This window comes from Octopus sinensis, linkage group LG5 (assembly GCF_006345805.1).
Source record: "Octopus sinensis linkage group LG5, ASM634580v1, whole genome shotgun sequence".
Lineage (NCBI taxonomy): Eukaryota > Metazoa > Mollusca > Cephalopoda > Octopoda > Octopodidae > Octopus > Octopus sinensis.
The window spans coordinates 127924459-127946467 of NC_043001.1; the positions used below are offsets into that span (position 1 = coordinate 127924459).

The 22009-nt window shown below is 36.3% G+C and overlaps 1 protein-coding gene across 1 annotated transcript in view; it reads left to right on the forward strand.

Annotated features, from left to right (window-relative positions):
- LOC115211893 (isocitrate dehydrogenase [NADP] cytoplasmic) overlaps window positions 1-22009 on the forward strand; it is a 40957-nt gene that overhangs the window by 4108 nt on the left and 14840 nt on the right. The window contains exons 3-7 of the mRNA XM_029780638.2: window positions 13800-13906; window positions 15856-15942; window positions 17783-17943; window positions 19874-20017; window positions 20902-20969. Of these exons, the coding sequence (XP_029636498.1) occupies window positions 13800-13906; window positions 15856-15942; window positions 17783-17943; window positions 19874-20017; window positions 20902-20969 (567 nt within the window). The remainder of the gene's footprint in view (window positions 1-13799; window positions 13907-15855; window positions 15943-17782; window positions 17944-19873; window positions 20018-20901; window positions 20970-22009) is intronic.

Here is a 22009-nt window from a genome sequence, read left to right on the forward strand (position 1 = left end):
TGGTATTTGAGTACTCTTTTTTCCACCTTGTTTCACATTTATGTGTTTACTCTGGTATATATATATATGTATATATATATCATCATCATCATCATCGTTTAACGTCCGTTTTCTGCGCTAGCACGGGTTGGACGGTTCGACCGGGGTCTGGGAAGCCAGGGGCTGCACCAGGCTCCAGTCTGATCTGGCAGTGTTTCTACAGCTGGATGCCCTTCCTAACGCCAACCACTCCACGAGTGTAGTGAGTGCTTTTTATGTGCCACCTGCACAGGTGCCATATATATATATATATATATATATATATATATATATATATATATACACACATACATAAATACATGCATGTACACACATATTATATATATACATGAAGATATATTTTGTTGGCTGCATGAATAATAACTGAAGCATACTTACAAACATTTAACTGAAATATTTATTGCTGAACTATAAAGGTATTGGTGTTGGCTGTTTACAATAAATGATGTAAATATTTGCTGACTGGGTGAGAGAAGAAAGTGCTGCGTCAGCAGAAGTAACTAATAAGACATTGTGTGAATGTCCAGTGATATATCACTAGTCTCAATGCATTTTGCATCATTTTAGCTTTCAAATGATGCCATCCTGCTGACTAGGCAAACAAGCCAACATTCCTCCTGATTGGAAGGATACTCCATTGCATGGTTACCCTTAACCCTTTTGATACCAACCTGCCTGAAACCACCTCGTGTTCTATGACATAGACTTACTGTTTTAAAGTACTCTAAATTGTAATCGTTTATTAAAATCTTATGCTAATTTCCAGACCCCAGGTTAATGATAAGAAAGTTATTTTATTATTAAATTCTTCATTATTTTAAAAGTTAATTGAAACAAAGCTAACTTATGTTAAACTGAAATATGGTAACAAAAGTGTTAACAACTGAGGTGGACTGAATTAACTTGAAATGATGTGTTTTGCTCAAGAGCAGGGCATGCCGTTCTGTCTGGAAATCGAACCCATGTTCTAGCAATTATTAGTGCAACACCCTAACCACTAAATCACATGGCTTCACATGGTTTTATATATATATATAAAAGCATGTGAAGCCATGTGATTTAGTGGTTAGGGTGTTGCACTAATAATTGCTAGAACATGGGTTAGAACATGTGATCTCTTGAGCACCACCAGCTCAAATATTTTCTCCTCTGTCTTCCCTCCTTGGGATCTTTCCTTCTCCTTGTTTCCGACGAAGAGCTCCGCTCGAAACGTTAAACCCTCCTTCCCTTCTTTCCTGAGCGTCAATAATACTTTAATTGTTCCACGTCCTGCATTGCTGTGTTTTTTTCTCTTTTTTTCTGTGTTTTCTTGTTTGGATTAACTTTATATATATATATATATATATATGTATATATATTTATACTAAAATCAATAGAAATTAGCTGCAGCTGTTTTTCTATGTTAGAGAATGTAGAACTGCTGTCACTCATTAATTTCTCTCTTGTCAACTTTAGCTTGAAGAAGGACTCTGTTGAAAATGTTGGATTTTCCACTCCTCATAGCAAATTCACTATACTCTTTTTTATTGATTTTATTAAATACAAATCTTGCTGATACAGATCACCTGCAGTCATTTTGGTTTCTGTATGATTGTAAATATGTATATATGTACATACACACACACACACACATACACACACAAGATCTTAAGATGTTGAGTCTCACACATTTGATGACCAGTGACTTGTTGACGATTTGCTGTGCTTGAGAAGGTCCATCACGCTTAGTGAAATTATAGTTGTAGCCTGGTGACATGTAAAAGGCACCTGTGCAGGTGATATGTAGATGGCACTGGTGCCAGTGACACGATAAATTTACCTGTGCTGGTGACATGTTAAAAGCACCTGGTACACTCTGAGGAGTTTTTGGCTTTTGGAAGGGCATCCAGCCATAGAAGCTGAACCAAAACAGACTGGAGCCTGGTGTAGCTCTCTGGCTTACCAGTTCCAGTCAAACCGTCTAACTCATGCCGGCATGGAAAACGAATCCTAAGTGATGATGATGATGATGATATATATATATTCATATATAATAGAGAGAGAGAGAGAGAGAGAGGAAGAGCGAGCTAATGAAGATAATTATATAATTTCTTGTTTCCTTGTCATTTATTTAATTTTTTATTATGTTCTGTACTTGGTTAAGGCTTCTTTCTGAAGCTTATATCTGTTGAGTTCTAATACCAGGTTATTAGTATCACTATGATTGATCAAAATATTAAAATATGTATGTATGTATGTATGTATGTATACTCTTTACTCTTTTACTTGTTTCAATCGTCTGACTGTGGCCATGCTGGAGCACCGCCTTTAGTCGAGCAACTCGACCCCGGGACTTATTCTTTTGTAAGCCCAGTACTTATTCTATCGGTCTCTTTTGCCGAACCACTAAGTAACAGGGACATAAACACACCAGCATCGGTTGTCAAGCAATGCTAGGGGGACAAATACACACACACACATATATATATATATATATATATATATACATATATACAATGGGCTTTTTTCAGTTTCAGTCTACCAAATCCACTCACAAGGCTTTGGTCGGCCTGAAGCTATAGTAGAAAACACTTGCCCAAGGTGCCACGCAGTGGGACTGAACCCGGAACCATGTGGTTGGTAAACAAGCTACTTACCACACAGCCACTCTTGCGCCTATGTATGTATGTATGTATGTATGTATGTATGTATGTATGTATGTATGTATGTATGTATGGATGGATGGATGGATAGATGGATGGCTGGATGGATGCATGTATGTTGAGAAAACAGAAAATATATTCAACATTAATGCTTAAAGGTAAGTTAAAGTTATTTTTTCGAGTCATGCTGACTCATAAGGGCTGATTTTCCAGTTTCATGGCGTTTAGATTCCCCAACTGGACAGTACTTATTTTTGCCAGCTGAGTGGACTGGAGCAATGTGAAATGAAGTGTTTTGCCCAAGAAACACAACATGTTGCCCAGTCCAGGAATCGAAACTACAATCTTCTGATCATGAGTCCAGTACCCTAACCACTAAGTTACATGTCTCCACCATGCTTTATATGATGTACACATGTTTCATGAAATTGGCAGAGAGTAATTATGTGAGCAATAAAACCCATTTAAGTGAACAAAAACTGTCAGTCCTATTCACTGGCATTAATCAGCAAAAATACAATATGAAAAAAAACTGAAATTTTCATATAAACATGTGTGCAAATAAGAACAGCAGGATTAATATCTGATGATAGAGTAGAAGTGGAAGGAAGGGAGCAGGTAAAAGAGTATTAGAGAGAGACTACTTATGGTTTTTGATAGGATATTAAAAAACTGTTGCCCTTTGAACCCTAAGTTATTGATTGCTCTTAACCCCTTACCCGGCAGAAACGAATATATGCGTTTTGACCGAAATCGTTTTTTTCTATCTCTGGCGAGTTAACTCGTCAAAAGATAGACTCGCCAAAATCTGTCTGAATTAAAACAATTAAAAAATATGTCTGAAAAAATACATTTATTTTCAAAATAATTGTTGGGTAAGGGGTTAAATCTGGATGGAGCTAATGGGGCCTTTGCTTCTCTGCAGTGGTGCCCAGTTCAAGCATTTGCATAATTCAGAGATATACATAATTACTTGAACAACTTATAGTTTTTTTCTTATTTATATTTTCATTTCAAATCATTGGTTTGTTCTGTTTGACAAGTATATTGGTATAAATTTGTAGTTCATTGCTCTATTTCTCCCTTAATTAAAACCAAACAATATATATGTGTGTGCATATACATAATACATACATACATACATACATACATACATACATACATACATACATACATACATACATATACAGGGTGTGATGCTTAAATTGTCGTCATTTTATATTTTTAATTCTGTACACACACATTGCCTCTTTTTTAATTTTGTCAATTACACAGTATAGTAGGATCAGTTGGGCACTGTCTGTGAGAAAAACAGTACCATAACACAATTTCCTCTTCCAAAAATTTTGAAACGCCATACTGTACTGCTTGGCATTCGCAGCAGTAGCTCCAATAGGAACATTTCAGAGTGTTTGGGTGTCAATCTGAGGACAGTGCAGAGTGTTTGGAAAGATTTGAATGAGTCTAATGGTGATTATGAAGGTATGGCAGCTCAGAAAACTCACTCTAATCATTCTGATAAGAAAAGAGCTCCTGAATTTGTTGGTGAGATCCAGGCCATGATTGACAACGATCCCTCCAAGTCAATGAGGTCCATTGCCAGGGATATGGGAGTGTCCGAGTTTCTTATCAGGCAGGTAGTGCATGAAGACATTTGGTATTCCTCATACAAGATGAGAAAGGATCAATTTTTATCCCAAGCCATCAAGGACAAGAGGAAAGACTGCACTACAAAGCTTTTGAACAAACTCAAGCATCCCCTCCAACTGAGTGTGCTTTAATTTTTCTTAGATAAGAAAAATTTCTTCCAGGATCAGATGGTGAACACACAGAACAACCGTTGGCTTGCTGTGTCCCCCAAACATGTACCGAGAATGATAAAAATCAAATGAAGTGTCAACATCATGTTGTTTGGAGTGATTACTAGTGATGGTGACATTATGCTTCCATTCATCTTCCCACACGGCCTCAGGCTCAACACAGAGGCCTACGTCAAGTGCCTGGGTCATGAGTGGGGGCTGCTGGAAGACCCTATGTCTGGCAACAGGACTCTGAACCATGTCACACAAGCAGGAGAACCCAATCTTGGCTGTCACACAATTTCTGTGACCACATCACCCCTAACATCTGGCTACCTAATTCCTCAGACTGCAAACCCCTTGATTATTATTATGTGTGGGGTGCAGTTGAGCAAGAGACAAACAAAACTCCTTGTGACACCAAAGATGAACTGAAGGCAAGGATTATGGCAGCATTCACCAACTTAAACAAGGAGACTGTCCAGAAGAGTTACTGGAGATTCCAAAGTTGTCCGGAGGCCGTGGTTGAAGCCAATGGCAATTTTATTGAAGAAATTTACTCTTTAGTATTTTTAAAAAATTTTATGTAATTTTGGTAAATATATCTGTTAAAATGAGATGTCAGTGTCATTTTCATTTTTATATAATTCAGATTACAATTTATGCACTGCACCCTGTGTGTGTGTGTATGAATGGAAAAGCATTGTCATTTAAATGTAATCAATTTCTTATGTGTGTGTGTGTGTGTGTGCACAGAGAGACACAAAAAGGGAAACAGTTAGGTAGAAAAATAAATTGTTAGTTATGTATGTCAAGAGAAAAGGAATGAAATACGTATGAGAATGAGAGAAACTCACACAGTGATAAGAGAAATGCTCTAATTATCATGAAGTTAAATTTTCTTGTGACAAGTTATAAAAAGGTTCAGCCAGAACTATGACAACAGCAGCGATAGTAATAATGATGATATTTCTAATATAGGCACTAGGCCTGAAATTTGAGTAGTGGTGTGGTGGAAAACCTTAATCAATTCTATTGACCTCAGCACTTGACTGGTACTTTATTTTATCAACTACTTTATTTTATCGACCTCAGAATATTGAAATGCAAAACTGACCTCAATAGTATTAGAACTTAGAATGTAAAGAGCTAAAAGAAATGCCAATAAGCATTTTGAGTTCTATCCTAATGAGTCTATGAGCTCAATAATGATAATCCTTTCCACTTAGCCACAAGACCAGATAGGTACAAGCCCTGATTGGCATAAGACCTGATAGGCACAAGGGCTGAAGTTTTGGGGGAAGGGATCAATCAATTACATCACCCTCAGCACTCAAATAGTACTTATTTTATTGACTCTGAAAGGATGAAAGGCAAAGTTAACCTTGGTGAAATTTGAACTCAGAACATAAAACTGGAAGGAATGCTGCCAAGCATTTTGTCTGTTAATCTAACAATTTGATGAGCTCAATAATCATAATAATAACAACTCTCATTTTCATTTTATATTCACTTTCTATGTCAGCATGGATTGGACTGGTCATTGCTATTCAAATTAGTTTTTATTTAGAGTTGTTATCCTCGTAGGGGAGTCAGGAACCACACCACACCACATTCATACATACCATTTTTGACATGGTGCTATAGTTATACATCCTTTCCTACACCAACCACATAGTGTGAGGAAGGACATATATATCCAAGCATTTGATGTAAGTCAGTGCATTTGAAGTGATTTGGTGCATTTGATCATGTACCATCATTAAAGGGATTGCTCTTGTTCTTGACAGTCCTGAAGAGTTCTCTTTACCCTTTACTATCTTTGTTCATCTACCAACCACTCAATAGTGTGTATTGGGTGTACTTTAATTGAACTCAAATTAATCAGACTCAAATTGCTGACAGCTAAAAATTTTGCTCAAGAACAATATGCCACAGTCTTATAAAGATCTGGCATATTTACATTAAATGTTGACAAATTATTGTCAAATTATCAGTCCAATGGATATGACACAATATTTGTTTACCTAGTTTTGTCAGTTCATGGCAGTACTGTTTCAAATATCAGCAGCATATCAGATAATTGGCTTCTGTTCTAGTAACCACATTACTTTTTCTTCTTTCTCTCACTCTGAAACTAAGGGCAAAGCTGGGAATATTTGACTCTACAATCCTCCTGACAAATGAATTTATTGAAATCTCCTTATTTTTATAAATGAATTGTTATAGTTTACCTTCTTGTTAGGTCTGAGCAAGGTTACCTACTATCAAAGGTATTTCATCCACACTCATTAAAACTTTTCTTCAGTCATTGTGTATCAAGGGCTACATTATCCAATGTGTTCTTGCTTTTAAGATGCTGGCGTGTCAGTATGTATGAATGTGTACCCACCAATTTCTTTTCACGTTAAATTCCAATATCCACCTTCTCCTCAAGTTATGACCTATGTGACTTATGACCATCCATACTTATGACCACAAAAAAGAAAGGAATAAAAAAACATTTCCTTATTTTCTCCAGCTGTTGCACATACAAAGACTATGGCAGTATCTAGCAATGCAGGCCTTCCTCAGACCCAGGTATCCATTGCCTGCCACTGTCTCTCATTCAGTCACTTTCAAACATCAGTTGCATTTGAATGAAAATAGTGTTGAAAAATATAAATCTGACATACAACCAGATGGACTTACGACCTGCCAGTCGGAACAGAACTTGGTCATAAGTTGAGGAGGTGTAATTGAAATGTACACCATCTGAAAGGTATTTGTAGAAAATTTCATTAAAAATTACCCATTTTCTGCAAGTTTTGAAGAATCAAAATCAACTTGTGTGAATCATCTGAAACTACTCTCCCCACCTCTGAAAAAGTTTTACCCACAAGTTCTGATATAATTGTAATCTACACCATCTGAAAGGTGTTTGTAGAACATTAAAAAAAATGTTCATTTTTCTGGAATTCACGAGGAAACAAAGTTAGGTTGAGGGCATACTTGCATAGGTATGCCCTCATTATAATTTGAAGGAGATTTAGTTGATATTTCTGGTTCAACATTCCCATCTGGTCTTTGAGTCTCTACTGGAGTCCACTCTTTGATTGCCTTTACGGGAGTTCACTCCGAATTCAGGTTAGCTCTGGGTCAACTTCTTCCTTTCCTTCCACCATTCTCAAAGGCTCTAAAAATACAGTTAGTCATGGATACTGCTCTTCCCATGACCAAATGATTAAAAACTCTATGGATGAGAAACTGCATAGAGGCTCCATCATTGGCCTGTTCATAACTGATTTCATACTAAAGATAGCAAAATGGCAGAAGTGTCATCAGAGGAGGAATGTATCTAGTACCAGTCATATACTGGATTGAATGAATCATGTGTTGTGACTATAGTTTTGATCACGTGACTTTGATTGTCTCGATTGCTGTTATTTGCCTGCAGTGCAACTGCGCAGAGTTCTGTTCTGTTTACGGCACAACGTGTTCAGTGTTAGTTTTTAGTTAGTCGAGAGACTGTAGCAACTCACTGCATAAAACTCTTATTACGTTGAAGTTTAGTTTTGCTTACAATTTAACAATCTTTGTTTGTATTGTAGATTACTGTATTTTCAGTTGATTAAAACCTTTTAAACTTAGATAATCCAGTTTGGGTTTATAACATCATGTATATTCAATGCTAACAAACATGTGAGCTTGAGTCAATGTAAGAAATTATTGTATACTAGCACTATGACCCGGCGTTGCTGGGTCATCGTGTTAGTGCATGCATATACAGCTGCGTGCGTGCGCACATACACGCGAGTACTGTCCAAATCTCCGACCAATCACATACAGCTAGCTGGCATTCAACTGGTGTATCAAGTTTCAGGCATTTTGATTGGGTTTTGGATAGAAATTTCACAAAAAAGTCACTTCTATTGATTTTTTAATGACCTTGCGGGGTGACTGGGGAAATGTAAAGATGTGCATGACCATAGAAAGTACGAGCTCTCTAACTGAAAAATTGTGGATTTGTATAAAGGACACACACGCAGACATTTTGCCGTTTATATATAGAGAGATAATCAGTACTAGCCTCTTCCAAATATGAAAGTGTGTCCTAGTGGGATTTGAATGCAGAAAACTGTAAAGAATAAAGATAGGATATAGAAATTCATAGCTGGACTTATCCTGCTTTATATCTGAAGGTTTTTAATTGTACCACTGACTTATTTACCCTTTAGTATTTAAACTGGCCAGTTCTGTCCAAATATTCTACCTGTTTTATGTTCAAACTAATCAGATCTGGCCTCTCACACCTTTCTGACAATGTTATTCTTAAAATAAGCAATCACATCATCCAAATCTCAAAGCTACGAGATAATGCATGATTAATTCAAAACAATGTGAATAAATAAGCATTTCATTGAACAGAATAATCTGAATGCTAAGGAGTTAACATAGCCGTTAACTTGAGGATAACTGGGTGCTCTATCACTTTATCAGTCTTAACACTAATTTTTGCCAGTTGAGGGAATTGGAGCTATGGAAAGTAAAGTACTTTGTCATATGAACCCAGAGTTGAGAACTCAGTGCTTAATGTCCTAGCCAATGCTTAATGTCCTAGCCACATGCCACGTAACTATATTTGCTACTGATTTGCTACCTAAATAATAATAATAATAATGATAATGATAATAATGATGATGATGATAATAATGATGATGATGATGATGATGATGATGATGATGGTGGTGGTGGTGGTGGTGGTGGTGGTGGTGGTGATGATGATGATGATGATGATGATGATGATGATGATGATACCACCACCAACAATAATAATAATAATATAAAGAGTAATAAAAAAGTAACAATGATGATGATAATAATAATAATAACAATAATAATAATAATAATAATAATAATAATAATAATAATAATAATAATAACAATAAATTTTTTACATTGTTACAACGCTATAAATGTTAAGAAAAAATTCAGTCCATCAACTCAATTATAATAGTGACATATTTGGGTTGAATTAATTGTTTCCTCCTCTAAAATTCATGGAATTTATGATCAAAGATAGAATGCTAGATTGGTAGAATATTCTTGGGTCAGATAGACTGTTTTGTGGTCTGTTTCTACTCTCTGTAATCTGAGTCTGAATTGTTGCCAAGTCCACCTTTTTTTCTTCTACCTTTTAGAGTTAATGAAATAGGCATAGGAGTGGTTGTGTGGTAAGTAGCTTGCTTACGAACCACATGATTCCGGGTTCAGTCCCATTGTGCGGCACCTTGGGCAAGTGTCTTCTACTATAGCCTCGAGCCGACCAAAGCCTTGTGAGTAGATTTGGTAGACGGAAACTGAAAGAAGCCCGTCATATATATGTATATATATTTATGTATGTGTGTGTGTATGTGTTTGTGTGTCTGTGTTTGTCCCCCCAACATCGCTTGACAACCGTTGGTGTGTTTACATCCTTGTAACTTAACAGTTCAGCAAAAAAGACCGATAGAATAAGTACTAGGCTTACAAAGAATAAGTCAACTAAAGGTGGTGCTCCAGCATAGCCACAGTCAAATGACTGAAACAAGTAAAAGAGCAAGAGTAAAATACAAATTGAAAACTGGGACCAGTTTAATCAACTATGCTTCATCAAATTTGTGGCTTTGTGCCTGCGTTAGAAATTATTATTAGAAGTGTGGAGGTGTGGTTAGGAAGCTTGCTTTCCGACCATGTAGTCTTGGGTTCAGCCCTACTACATGGCAACTTAAGCCCCATCCAAGCTGATCAAAACTGTGCAAGCAGATTTGGTAGATGTAAACTAAAAGAAGCCTGTTGTGTGTGCTTATACATGCATACATGTAAATGTATGTGTGTGTGTGTGTATATGTATATATGTGTGTATGTGTGTATGTGTGTGTGTTTATATATACACCCTTGTCTAGATATCATGTGATGGTTGTAAATGAGTATCATTACATACAAGTGAAGTTGTTTGCTTCCAGTCTTCATGAAAAAATATGTCTATCTATGGGGAAAATATTACCTTGCTTGGAAACGGGTGTCGGTTGGCAACAGGAAGGACACCCAGCTTTAGAAAATCTGCCTCAACAAATTTCGTCTGCCCCATGTAACCATGGAAAAGTGAACATTAAATGATGATGATGATGATGACTGGATAGCAGAATTGGTAAAGCACTGCTCAGTCGTTTAGCTAAAATACAATGGATAATTTTTTAGTTTGTAATACACTGTTCAAATCCTCAAGTGAGCAAATGTGCCCTATTCAGCAGAAGAAATAAGTTGCCTAATGCCATAAAAATTGAACTGGATAAAAGGCATATAAAATATAAGATATATTTTTACTAATGTTATCTTATCTCTTTGACAAAGAGATTAGATAACATCACCCAGTTTTCCACTCTTCATAAAGCTAGAGCCCTTAAATCTAGTCAAAAGAATTTATTTATTATGGTGGGTGGTGGAGATGCTTTTAGAGCCTCACAGTTTTGAGATAAAATACTGCTGTACTGACTTTATATTTCCTTTCTGTATGGTTAATAAATCACTTATATGGAGATCACTCTGACCACCTTCCTACAAAAGATGGTCTCCTTCCTTATTGAAAGAAATCTTTTTATTCAATGACCTCTTTAACGCAGTGTCTTGTGTTTTAACAATATAGAGTTTATTAGAAGAAATAATTTCTTTTCACCTTTACTGTTTGCTAATTCTCATTCAAGTAACATAAACATCACAACCTTACATTTCTCTCTTCTCCTAAAGTACTGGGTCTTTGTACCTGGACAATAATGTTTATTCAAGGTTGTACAGATAATTGTAAGGAGCTATATCATGATGATCATCATCATCATTTAATGTCCGCTTTCCACGCTAGCATGGGTTGGACAGTTCAACTGGGGTCTGGGGAGCCCGAAGGCTGCACCAGGCTAGTCAGATCTGGCAGTGTTTCTACAGCTGGATGCCCTTCCTAACGCCAACCACTCCGAGAATGTAGTGGGTGATTTTATGTGTCACCGACACAGGTGCCAGATGAGGCTGGCGAACGGCCACGCTTGGATAGTGTTTTTTATGTGCCACCGACACAGGTGCCAGACGAGGCTGGCGAACGGCCAGGTGCCAGACGAGGCTGAAATTAATGCTTTGTAAATAAGTGTACTAAAAGTGTACTAAATCTAATTGAATTTATGGAGTGTATAGAAAAGGATGACACTACATATCAGTACATATGACATCACTAGCTTGTATTCATAATCAAATCGCTTAATTCTCAAATGGTCTATCAAGAGCAGGAACATAAATAGCAGCATTTTAAAATTGAATTACTGAATTCATTTCTCTATACAAGTCAATGTTATGGCCATATCATTCTGAGATGCTACACACTATCTATCTCATTAGTCTATAACTCATAGATATATATGCAAACATTTAACTTACACATGGAAACACACACACACATGCACATACACACACACTATCTCTCCCCAGTCTCTTGTCTCTGGCTCTTATTCACCCTTAAGTTCACAGATTTGAGTTTACAGTATATTTTCTCACAACCTCTGTTCTCAATTTTTGAACTTTCTCTTAATCTGATATGGGTTTTTATCTTCAAATACAATCTGGCTGTCTGGGGCAATAACTGTTAGGGCACTGAAGGAGTTAGTTAAACAAACTAGGTTTTTTACATTTATATCTTCTTAATCCTTATTATCTTCTTCCTCACACTGTCATGTTATTGTCATCATCATTGTTATCATTGATAGTCTTGTATGACTGTGAGCTGGCAGAATTGTTAGCACACTGGATTAAATACTTAGAAGCATTTTGTCTGTCTTTACTTTCTGGGTCTAAATTCCAACAAAGTCAACTTTACCTTTCATCCTTTTGGGGCAGATAAAATGAGTACCAGTTGAGCACTGGGGTTGATGTTATCAACTATCCCTCCTCCCCCCAAATTTCAGGCCTTGTACCTATAATACAAAGGATTATTAATATTCTTGTAATTTAGCATTTGTTTATTCATATTGGCATTGATTGGATGAATAAATCATTACTTGCTTTGATCCTGTATCATCTCATCTATGAGGTCCAACATCTGAGATCTAACTACACTGCTTTTTTCCATGTCTTCCTCAGTCTATCTCAACCTTACGTATTTCATAATGCTAACACAATATTTTTTCACCCTGTCCTCATCTAACATTTGCATCAAATATTCATTAGAGCAGTTGTTCTTAGCCTGGCAGTAACATCTGTTAGGGGACATTGTGGGCTCAAAAGGTGACAGCAAGACCACTTATGAGATTTAGAGCTGTGAGTTTTTGTTATGTGTCAGACGTGGAGGTTTTAGTCCTCCACCTAGCTGTTTCTGATAATTCCACCTGAAAACATGTAAGATGGTTTTAGTCACCCACCTAGCTGTTTCTGATAATTTAGCAGTGAAGCACATGCGTTACTAGGGACAGTTAGCCTAAAACAAATGGAGCTCCAACCAGTCAGATGACTTGGATTACTATGAGGTTTGGGAGGTGGAGAGCATTGTGTAGTATGTGGGTATATGTTGGGTAGTCATGTTTAGGTAGTGGTCATGTCGTGTTAAATAGATGCAGACACAGCTGTGGTTTGATAGAGGTTCAGTTTGAAGGTGAGAAAACAATCAAAATTATTTGGAGTGTCTGCATGTTTGTTAGGGGTATACTCTTTTACTCTTTTACTTGTTTCAGTCATTTTGACTGCAGCCATGCTGGAGCACCGCCTTTAGTTGAGCAAATCGACCCCAGGACTTATTCCTTGTAAGCCTAGTACTTATTCTATTGGTCTCTTTTGCCGAACCGCTAAGTAACGGGGACATAAACACACCAGCATCAGTTGTCAAGCAATGCTAGGGGGACAAACACAGACACACAAACACACACACGCATATATATATACATATATACGACGGGCTTCTTTCAGTTTCCGTCTACCAAATCCACTCACAAGGCATTGGTCGGCCCGGGGCTATAGCAGAAGACACTTGCCCAGAATAAGACCAAAACCTATCCTGGGTTGTCTCTCTGTACTAGCTGGAAAAATGAAAATGATATTAGTCATTGGTAATATTTTTTTGCATTGTATATTTGTTTTGAGTCAGTCTTTTAACACTGTATTCATTCTATATGCTAACACCAACTAACCTATTCATAGGTTTGTCTTGGCAATGTTAGGCAGTTGACTTTATTATCACAATTGGTTGAGATGAGTAAAATATTTACACAATGCTAAATAATAAAAGTAAATAAAATAAATAAAAAAAAAATAAAATTTTAAATTTCAGAATCATTTGGGATTTAATTAAAGAGAAATTGATCCAGCCTTTTGTTGAACTCGAGTACCACTTTTATGATCTTTCCATCCAAAACAGAGACAAAACAAATGACCAAGGTAATATGAACTGATACTTTATGAATTGATGATACAATTAATTTCAGTCATTTTGTTATTGTTGTTTGTAGGGGTTGCTGCTTTAAAAAAAATATATATTATATGGTATTTTTGTAAGCCCTGCATAATAATATGTATTTAGTTGTGTCAGTGATTCTTTAGTTTGTGCATGTGTTAGGTGCAATGAGTGATAAGAATTAAATTTTTTAATTTAATCACCAGCATCTGCATCAAAGTTATCATCATTATTATTGTTAAAGGTTGATGTGCGCTTCACTTCCAACCCTAATATGTTATCTATATAAGATGGTATCTTAAGGCGGTGAGCTGGCAGACACGTTAGCGCACCGGGTGAAATGCTTAGCAGTATTTCGTCTGTCGTTACGTTCTGAGTTCAAATTCCGCCGAGGTCAACTTTGCCTTTCATCCTTTCGGGGGTCAATAAATAAAGTACCAGTTTCGCAGTGGGGGTGATATAATCGACTCAATCCCTTCGTCTGTCCTTGTTTGTCCCCTCTATGTTTAGCCCCTTGTGGGCAGTAAAGAAAGATATATAAGATGGTATCAAAAAGTTCCTGGAGTAGTTCTGTAGTCCACCAACATATGGCAGCATACAGTTGCATGTACAGTGAGGGATAGCAGTGACCTTCATGAAGCAGTGTACCAAGTGACATTGCTGTGTTTACTTGGCAAGTTGTGAAATTTGTGTTTTTGTGGTCACATGTATGCTGTAGTTTGCAATTTTGTCGCAAACAGGAACAAAGAGCCAACGTGAAATTTTGTGCTAAATTTGGGAAGTCTACTACAGAGACATTGAGCATGCTTTGGCAAGCTTACAGCAATGAGGCAAATCCACTGCCAAGGCTTTGGTTGACCCAACACCATAGTAGAAGATGCTTGCCTGAGGGGCCATGCAGTTGGACTGAACCCAGAATCATGCAGTTTGGAGGTTTCAGTCATTGGACAGCAGCCATGGCAGAGCACCATTTTCATTTATTTTCTATCAGCTTTTTTGTCACTTTATGGCTGAAAGTTGGTAGCAGCTGATCTCCTTTGAGTGCATCCTTCAATGGCTAACTGGTCTGGCATTATTGTTATGAGTTTATTCAAATTTTTTTTTGTTTAATGTTTCAGTAGAGCTTCCTTTGATGTTTCCGATTACTTTAGGCCGGCAGTTAAACAGTTGAGGACTTCTAAATATCAGACTTGTACAATAGCGTTTGATGCCAATGTTGTGTAACTGGCACATAAAAATCACCCCTCAAACATTGGGCCATATCCTCTGCTTGAGAAGACCTGTCAAACCAAGTGAAATTGTAGCCATGGCTGATGCCAGTGCCAGTTGACTGGCACATAAAAAGCACCCACTACACACTTGGAGTGGTTGATGTTTGGAAGAGCATCCAGCTGTAGAAATCATGCCAAACCAGATTGGAAGCTAGTGTAGCTCTCCAGCTCACCAGTTTTCAGTCAAACCATCTAACCCATGCCAGCATAGAAAGCAGACCTTAAATGATGATGATGATGATTTCGAAGGTGGTATATTTGGAAGCTGACAGTCCATGCATTAAAATTATCTGTAATACTGAAGTTTCGAACAGGATTTTCCATATCTCTCTCTTCAGCATTCAAGATAGTAGAGATGCAACGCTTTCAAATATTCCCAGTAGTTAATGCTTTTAACCAAAATTATTTTACTGGTGAACGTTTTTCATAACACTTCAATTTCTTCTATGATACCAGATGAGTTAGGAGACCAAAGCTCTGAGCAGTAATCTAACCTGCTCAGAACTCAAGTTTTCTATAGATTTAGCCTAACCGCTGGTTCTCTTGTCATGAAGATATGTTGAATCCATCCTATGAGATGTCTGCATTTAGAGGCCTATTCAGTTTTGGTAGTATTTGTTAAGAATAATAATTTTTTCTCTTTCTCTTTTGTTTTTACTCAGTGACTATTGATGCTGCCCATGCCATTAAAAAGTACAATGTTGGAATCAAATGTGCCACCATAACTCCTGATGAAAAAAGAGTTGAAGGTAAGATTTAAATGGCTTTTCTCAATTTTTTGTTCTTTACAAGCAAAATTCAAATTACCTTGCTTTCTTAATATTCATAATACCAACCTATATAAGACAGCCTCTACTATAATACTCATTTATTCATTTGCTCATTCACTCCATACAAATCAGAATTAAGAAAGGAATTAATTGTGTTAATTCACCTCCTAATAGCCAGTAGATACTGTTTACAACATCCAGTAAGGTAACTGATATCATGACTAAGGCTAATTTTGTTATGTCATCTAATATTGTTTCTGCTAAATGCTCGTATTCTTATGGCAAATTTGCTCAGAATAAAGCTGAAATTATTGCAGTGTTTAATAAAACATGCACGTGCACACACACACACACACAAAATATTTCAGTGACTAATGATACAAACCCCAGTTTCATGTCACACCACAGAGAAATGTGACTTTGGTTAGTGCTAATGTTGTAGGTAAAATGCAAATGACTTCAAAAAATTTTTTGTATTCATCTTAGTTTTTGATGAATCTACAGATATGCAAGACAACATATAATTGGCAGTATTTAATCAGTAATGTTTCTTTTGATGTAACTGTGAAAGAAGTGATGCTGGACTCAGTATTTGAAAAAAAAGAAAAAAAAAACTAATGGTGTTGAAATTTTAAATGCATGCACTTGATTAAGATCTAACAAATGTTGTTGTTGCACTTAATAAACTTCATCCATGTTGCAATGAACAAAACACCTACATTTCTAGAGAAAAATGCTGAATTAATTGCACAACCCCAACTTCAAGAAATAAAATGTAAAATGATGGCTGGAATACTACCTTAAATAATTTAAAACACTTCTTAATTAAAACTTTCAACACTTTTAGTATATATATGTATATATATATGTATATATATATGTATATATGTGTGGCTGTTTGGTTAAGAAGTTTGCTTTCCAACCACATGGCTTCAGGTTCAGTCCCACTATGTGACACTTTGGGCAAGTGTTTTATACTATGGTCTTGTGAGTGGATTTGGTAGATGGACACTGAAAGAAACCTGACTCTGTGTACTACACATTCACTGAAACTAATATAAATTAAATCTTAAACACTACATGCAGAAATAAATATTGCATGCAAGCATTTCTTAAAATTTATATAAACTTTTTGTAATTAAATATATATCTAGCAATGAAAATGTGTCTAAATTTTATTCATGTTTTGATACTCTCACATATCTGAATTTTATCACATGCAAATCTTACATGAATTAAATTTTGTAGATCAAGGTCTTAGTAGAAGAAAGATACAGAAATATGAACTGTTGGCCCCTTGGCTGTTTTCTCCTACACTAATAACTTAGTTATTTCTAGCCTGCCCTTAAGGAATGTAGAATTAAGTATGCAGCCTCTAATATACAGCAATAAGTATCTATACAAACATGCATATGTATATATGTATATATATATATATATATATATGTATCATCATAATCATCATCACCATTCAATACCTGCTTTCCATGCTAGCATGGATTGGAGAGGAACTAGCAACCCAGAGAACTGCACCAGGCTCCAGTTGTCAATTTTGGCAGGATGCCCTTCCTAATGCCAACTATTTTACAGAGTGTACTGGGTGCTTTTTATGTATATGGGAAAAATATATTTTCTATATAAAACTTTTAAATATATATTTATGTATGTTTGTGTGTATGTGTTTGTGTGTATGTCATTGTGTGTGTGTGCATATGTGTGCAATATATATGCACACGCATACATACCGTAGATGAGTAGGCAGAGAGATAATGAAAATATATTTTATATACTCAGTGTCATATTATCTTTTCCTATTCAGAATTTAACCTAAAGCAGATGTGGAAATCACCAAATGGAACAATTCGGAATATTCTAGGTGGCACTGTATTTAGGGAGGCCATCATTTGTAAGAACATTCCAAGGTTAGTGCCAGGATGGACCAAAAGTATCGTCATTGGCCGTCATGCATATGGTGATCAAGTAAGAAAGTTCTCCTTTTGAATTTTAGTACAATGTTGGCATTTATTTATTGTTTTGTTTTGTTGTTGCTTGTTTTGAAGGTGAAAGAAATGACATTAACCCTTTTGATACCAACTTGATTCTATGATACAAACTTCCTGTTTTAAAGTAAACTAATGATTTTTTATTACCCATAAAGGGCTTACACAGAGGGGGACATTACAAACACTGGGGACACAAAACATCACAAATACATAAACATATGAAATATGAAAATTTTGAAAATTAAAAATGAAAGCAATGTCAACGGCCCCATCCGATAACATCACTTACCTGTCCTTCTTCCCTATAACGGTATGAAAATCATGTAGTCCCCTAGTTTCGTTCCATATATTTCTTCCAGCTCATATCTTTTATCTGGTTCAATTGTTTGCCTAATCAATTTATAACTTTTTTCCAAAAACTTTTCCTCGAGTTCTTTTTCCTGTTCCTCAGAAATTATTACATACATCAACCCTGCCCTATCCCAGCTGTCTTCCCATTACACTTTTCCCCAGTCTTTCATTATTTCACATATTTCTTCCTTTTTTTATTACACCTAGTATATTGGGACTAGAATTTTTAAAGTTATCCTGTGTGCTTGCGTTATCTTTTTTTTTTGTTTTCTTGTTGGTGGAGATCAGGTGGCTTCAGTGTGTTTTAAAGTAAACTAAATTAAAGCCTGCCATCTAGATTTCATGTTAAATTATGTGCCAAACACCATCTTAGTAATGACAAAGTTATTTTACTAAATTCTTCATTATTTCGAAATTAACAGGAACAAAGTCAGAACAGTTCTATACAAATATGGTGAGAAAAGGGTTGGTCATAGCTTAACCCTTTAGCATTTAAACCGGCCATATCCGGCCAAAAATATTCTACCTGTTTTATGTTCAAACTAGCCCTATCTGGTCTCTCACAGCAACCCTACAATATTGTTTAAAAAATTAACAGCTACCTCATCAAAATCTCATAGCTACAAGATAATGCATGATTAATTCAAAACAATGTGGATGAAGAAGCATTAATTTTGGCAGAATAATGCGAACACTAAAGAGTTAAAAAACATCATTTGCTTTTAAGGGATAAAGATTAATAGGTGCTGATAGTTAATTCATGCCAAGTAAAGTTGTTCCCACAGCATTTCTACCATTGGGACAAATTTTCACCAATCTCTTCCACCCTGCTCCATCTTGGGCTTTCTTTAAAAAAAAAAGAATTAACTATTGGTGTAAGTCCCCTCCTCCAATGGTAAGATATGATTTGAGGGTAATTTCGCTGTTATTTTTAGTGAGTTGACTGACGATCAGTGGTTCTCAACAGAGGTCCATAGGGCCCATGAGGGTCCATATAAGATTTTGGGGTTCACACAACAAAATAGTAAATTGGATATCCACTATATTATTTTAAGGGCCCATGAAAAAATTTTGCTTTAGATGTATGTATTGCAAGATACAATTTGGTTTCTTTCTCTAACATTTTACATAGTTCAACCTACATGAGTTAATGTGTGAAAAACAATATAGGAATTTTGAAAGAAGTTTCTATGAAGCTATTTTCTAAACATTGAACATCTATGGGGATCCATCAGAATAAAATAGTAAGCAAATGGGTCCATAGATAAAAAAAATGGTTGAGAACCCCTGATGTAGAGGCTTCCTTGATGTTTTTGAGGGTAAGGGATAAGCAGAATTGGGGTAATGCTGGACAAAATACTATGCAGCATTTTGACAGATATTGTTACACTGAGGGTTCAAATCTAACTGAGGTCAACATAACCTTTTATTTTTTCAGGGGCAAACAATAAAAAAGTCTTAGGCAGTGTGTTAATTACCAATATCCCTCCCTCCAAAAACTGTGATTTTTGTTAAGAATCATTTCTCAGAATTTATTTTAACTTTATTTATTGCAGTATAAGGCAACTGACTTTGTTGTTCCTGGCCGTGGAAAAGTTGAAATAAAGTTTACACCAGAGTCTGGTGAACCAACACAGTATACAGTGTTTGACTTTAAAGATGGTGGTGGTGTTGCTATGGGGATGTACAATACAGATCAGGTGAGAAGCATTCTATTTTTGTCTATGACTGCTGGCAGAGTGTTCATAGCTATTATGCACATAAATACACATGCACTCTCATGCACTAAAACATCTGTGAAGAGACACATACATGTTTATATATGCACACATGCATGCACATACACATACAAATACGTACATAAATGTGCACACACACACACACACACACACACCACAGCACATACACACATACATGTGCATACTTAACTGTTCTAATCTAAGGAAACCATTGAATGAATTATCTTCCCCACCCTGCCCCACCACCTACTGTTGCTGCCAACACTGGCGATAGCAACACATACACACATGTATGTGTGTGTGTATATATATATATTCACACACACACACAGATAGATAGATAGATAATATCTGTATTGGGTCATCCCATAAATAATACGGGTTTTTTTATACTTCTTTTATTTTTCAAAATTAAGATAAACAAAGTTCTTTCTTAATCTGAAATATACTCTCCTTCATTTTCTACAATGCTCTTCCATCTATCTGGTAGACTTGCAAGGCTCCTCTTCCAAAATTCACTTGTCCATGATGAAAAGTACTCCTCTAGTAATGTTCTGACTTCATCTACAGAATTCATATTTTTTCCATTCAAATGATTTTGAATACTGCGAAATAAATGATAATCTGATGGGGCAATGTTTGGCGAATATGGTGGGTGGGACATTGTTTCCCATTCAAACTACTCTAGCCTTTGGAATGTCATCTTCGCTGTATGTGGCTGAGCATTATCCTGATGGAAGAACATCTTTTTGTCTTGAAACCAAAAAATGGTTGTTTATCTCCATCATTAGCATCACCACCATCATCATAATCATCATGTTTAAAACTTCTTTTTTTATTTTCAGAGTATAACAGATTTTGCTCACAGTTCATTCCAGTTTGCTTTGTCAAAAAGTTGGCCCCTATACCTGAGGTATATAAGTTTTATCAATCATTATGGCTTCAGACTGTGATGTGTATTTTAGGGTAAAGCTAAAATCTCAACAAGATTTGTGGCTGAAGCTATTTCATATCTCTGAGATTTCTGTAAATAAACTGTGTTTAAATTGGCTTAAAAATTTCACTCTTCTCTGAAACTGTCAAATTATGGGCTGTGAATTTCTTTATTAGTTAATTCAGTGTGCTTGCAATTTGTTTTATGCACATAAATTCGTTTTATGCATACTCTTTGAACGTTGGGCAATGTCTAGTGAACGAGACCTTTGGCGATATGCCGTGCTTGAACAGACCTCTTAAACCAAATAAAATCATAGTCATGGCCAATGCCAGTGTCACATAACTGGCACCCGTACCGGTGGAATGTAAAAGGCACCTTTTAAGCGTTGGACCTCACAGAAGCATCGTGGCTGATGCTAGTTTCATGTAACTAACACCTGTGCTGGTGGCACGTAAAAAGCACCTTTTGAGTGTTGGGCCTCATGGAGGCAATGACAAATGACTGAGACCTTTACCAATATACTGTGCTTGAGTAGAAGGCCTATCATGCCAAGTGAAATCATAGTTGTGATAAGTACTAGTGTTATGCAACTGGGACCTGTGCTTGTGGAACATAAAGGCACCCATTACACTCTCAGAGTGGTTGGCGTTATGAAAGGCATCTAACCATAGAAACCACGTCAACTTAGACTGGAGTCTGGTGTGAACCCCCCACTCCCCGGCTTACCAGCTCTGGTCAAACCATTCAACCTATGTCAGCATGGACAGTGGACATTAAATGATGATGATGATGATAAATATGCATGAGTTTTGTTGGTCCTCTTTGACTGATGACCTTGACACAGTTAATGTTTGTTAAAAACGTCTGCTAAAGAAATTTGACTGAGAAGGATATAGTCCTCTATGTTGTTACAGTCCTTAGGAAGAATGAGTATGTTTTTAGTATGACACACCGAGGGGAATAGGAAAGGAGTATAACTAGATAGGCCTAGAGGAAGGTGTTACACAATTTTCTAT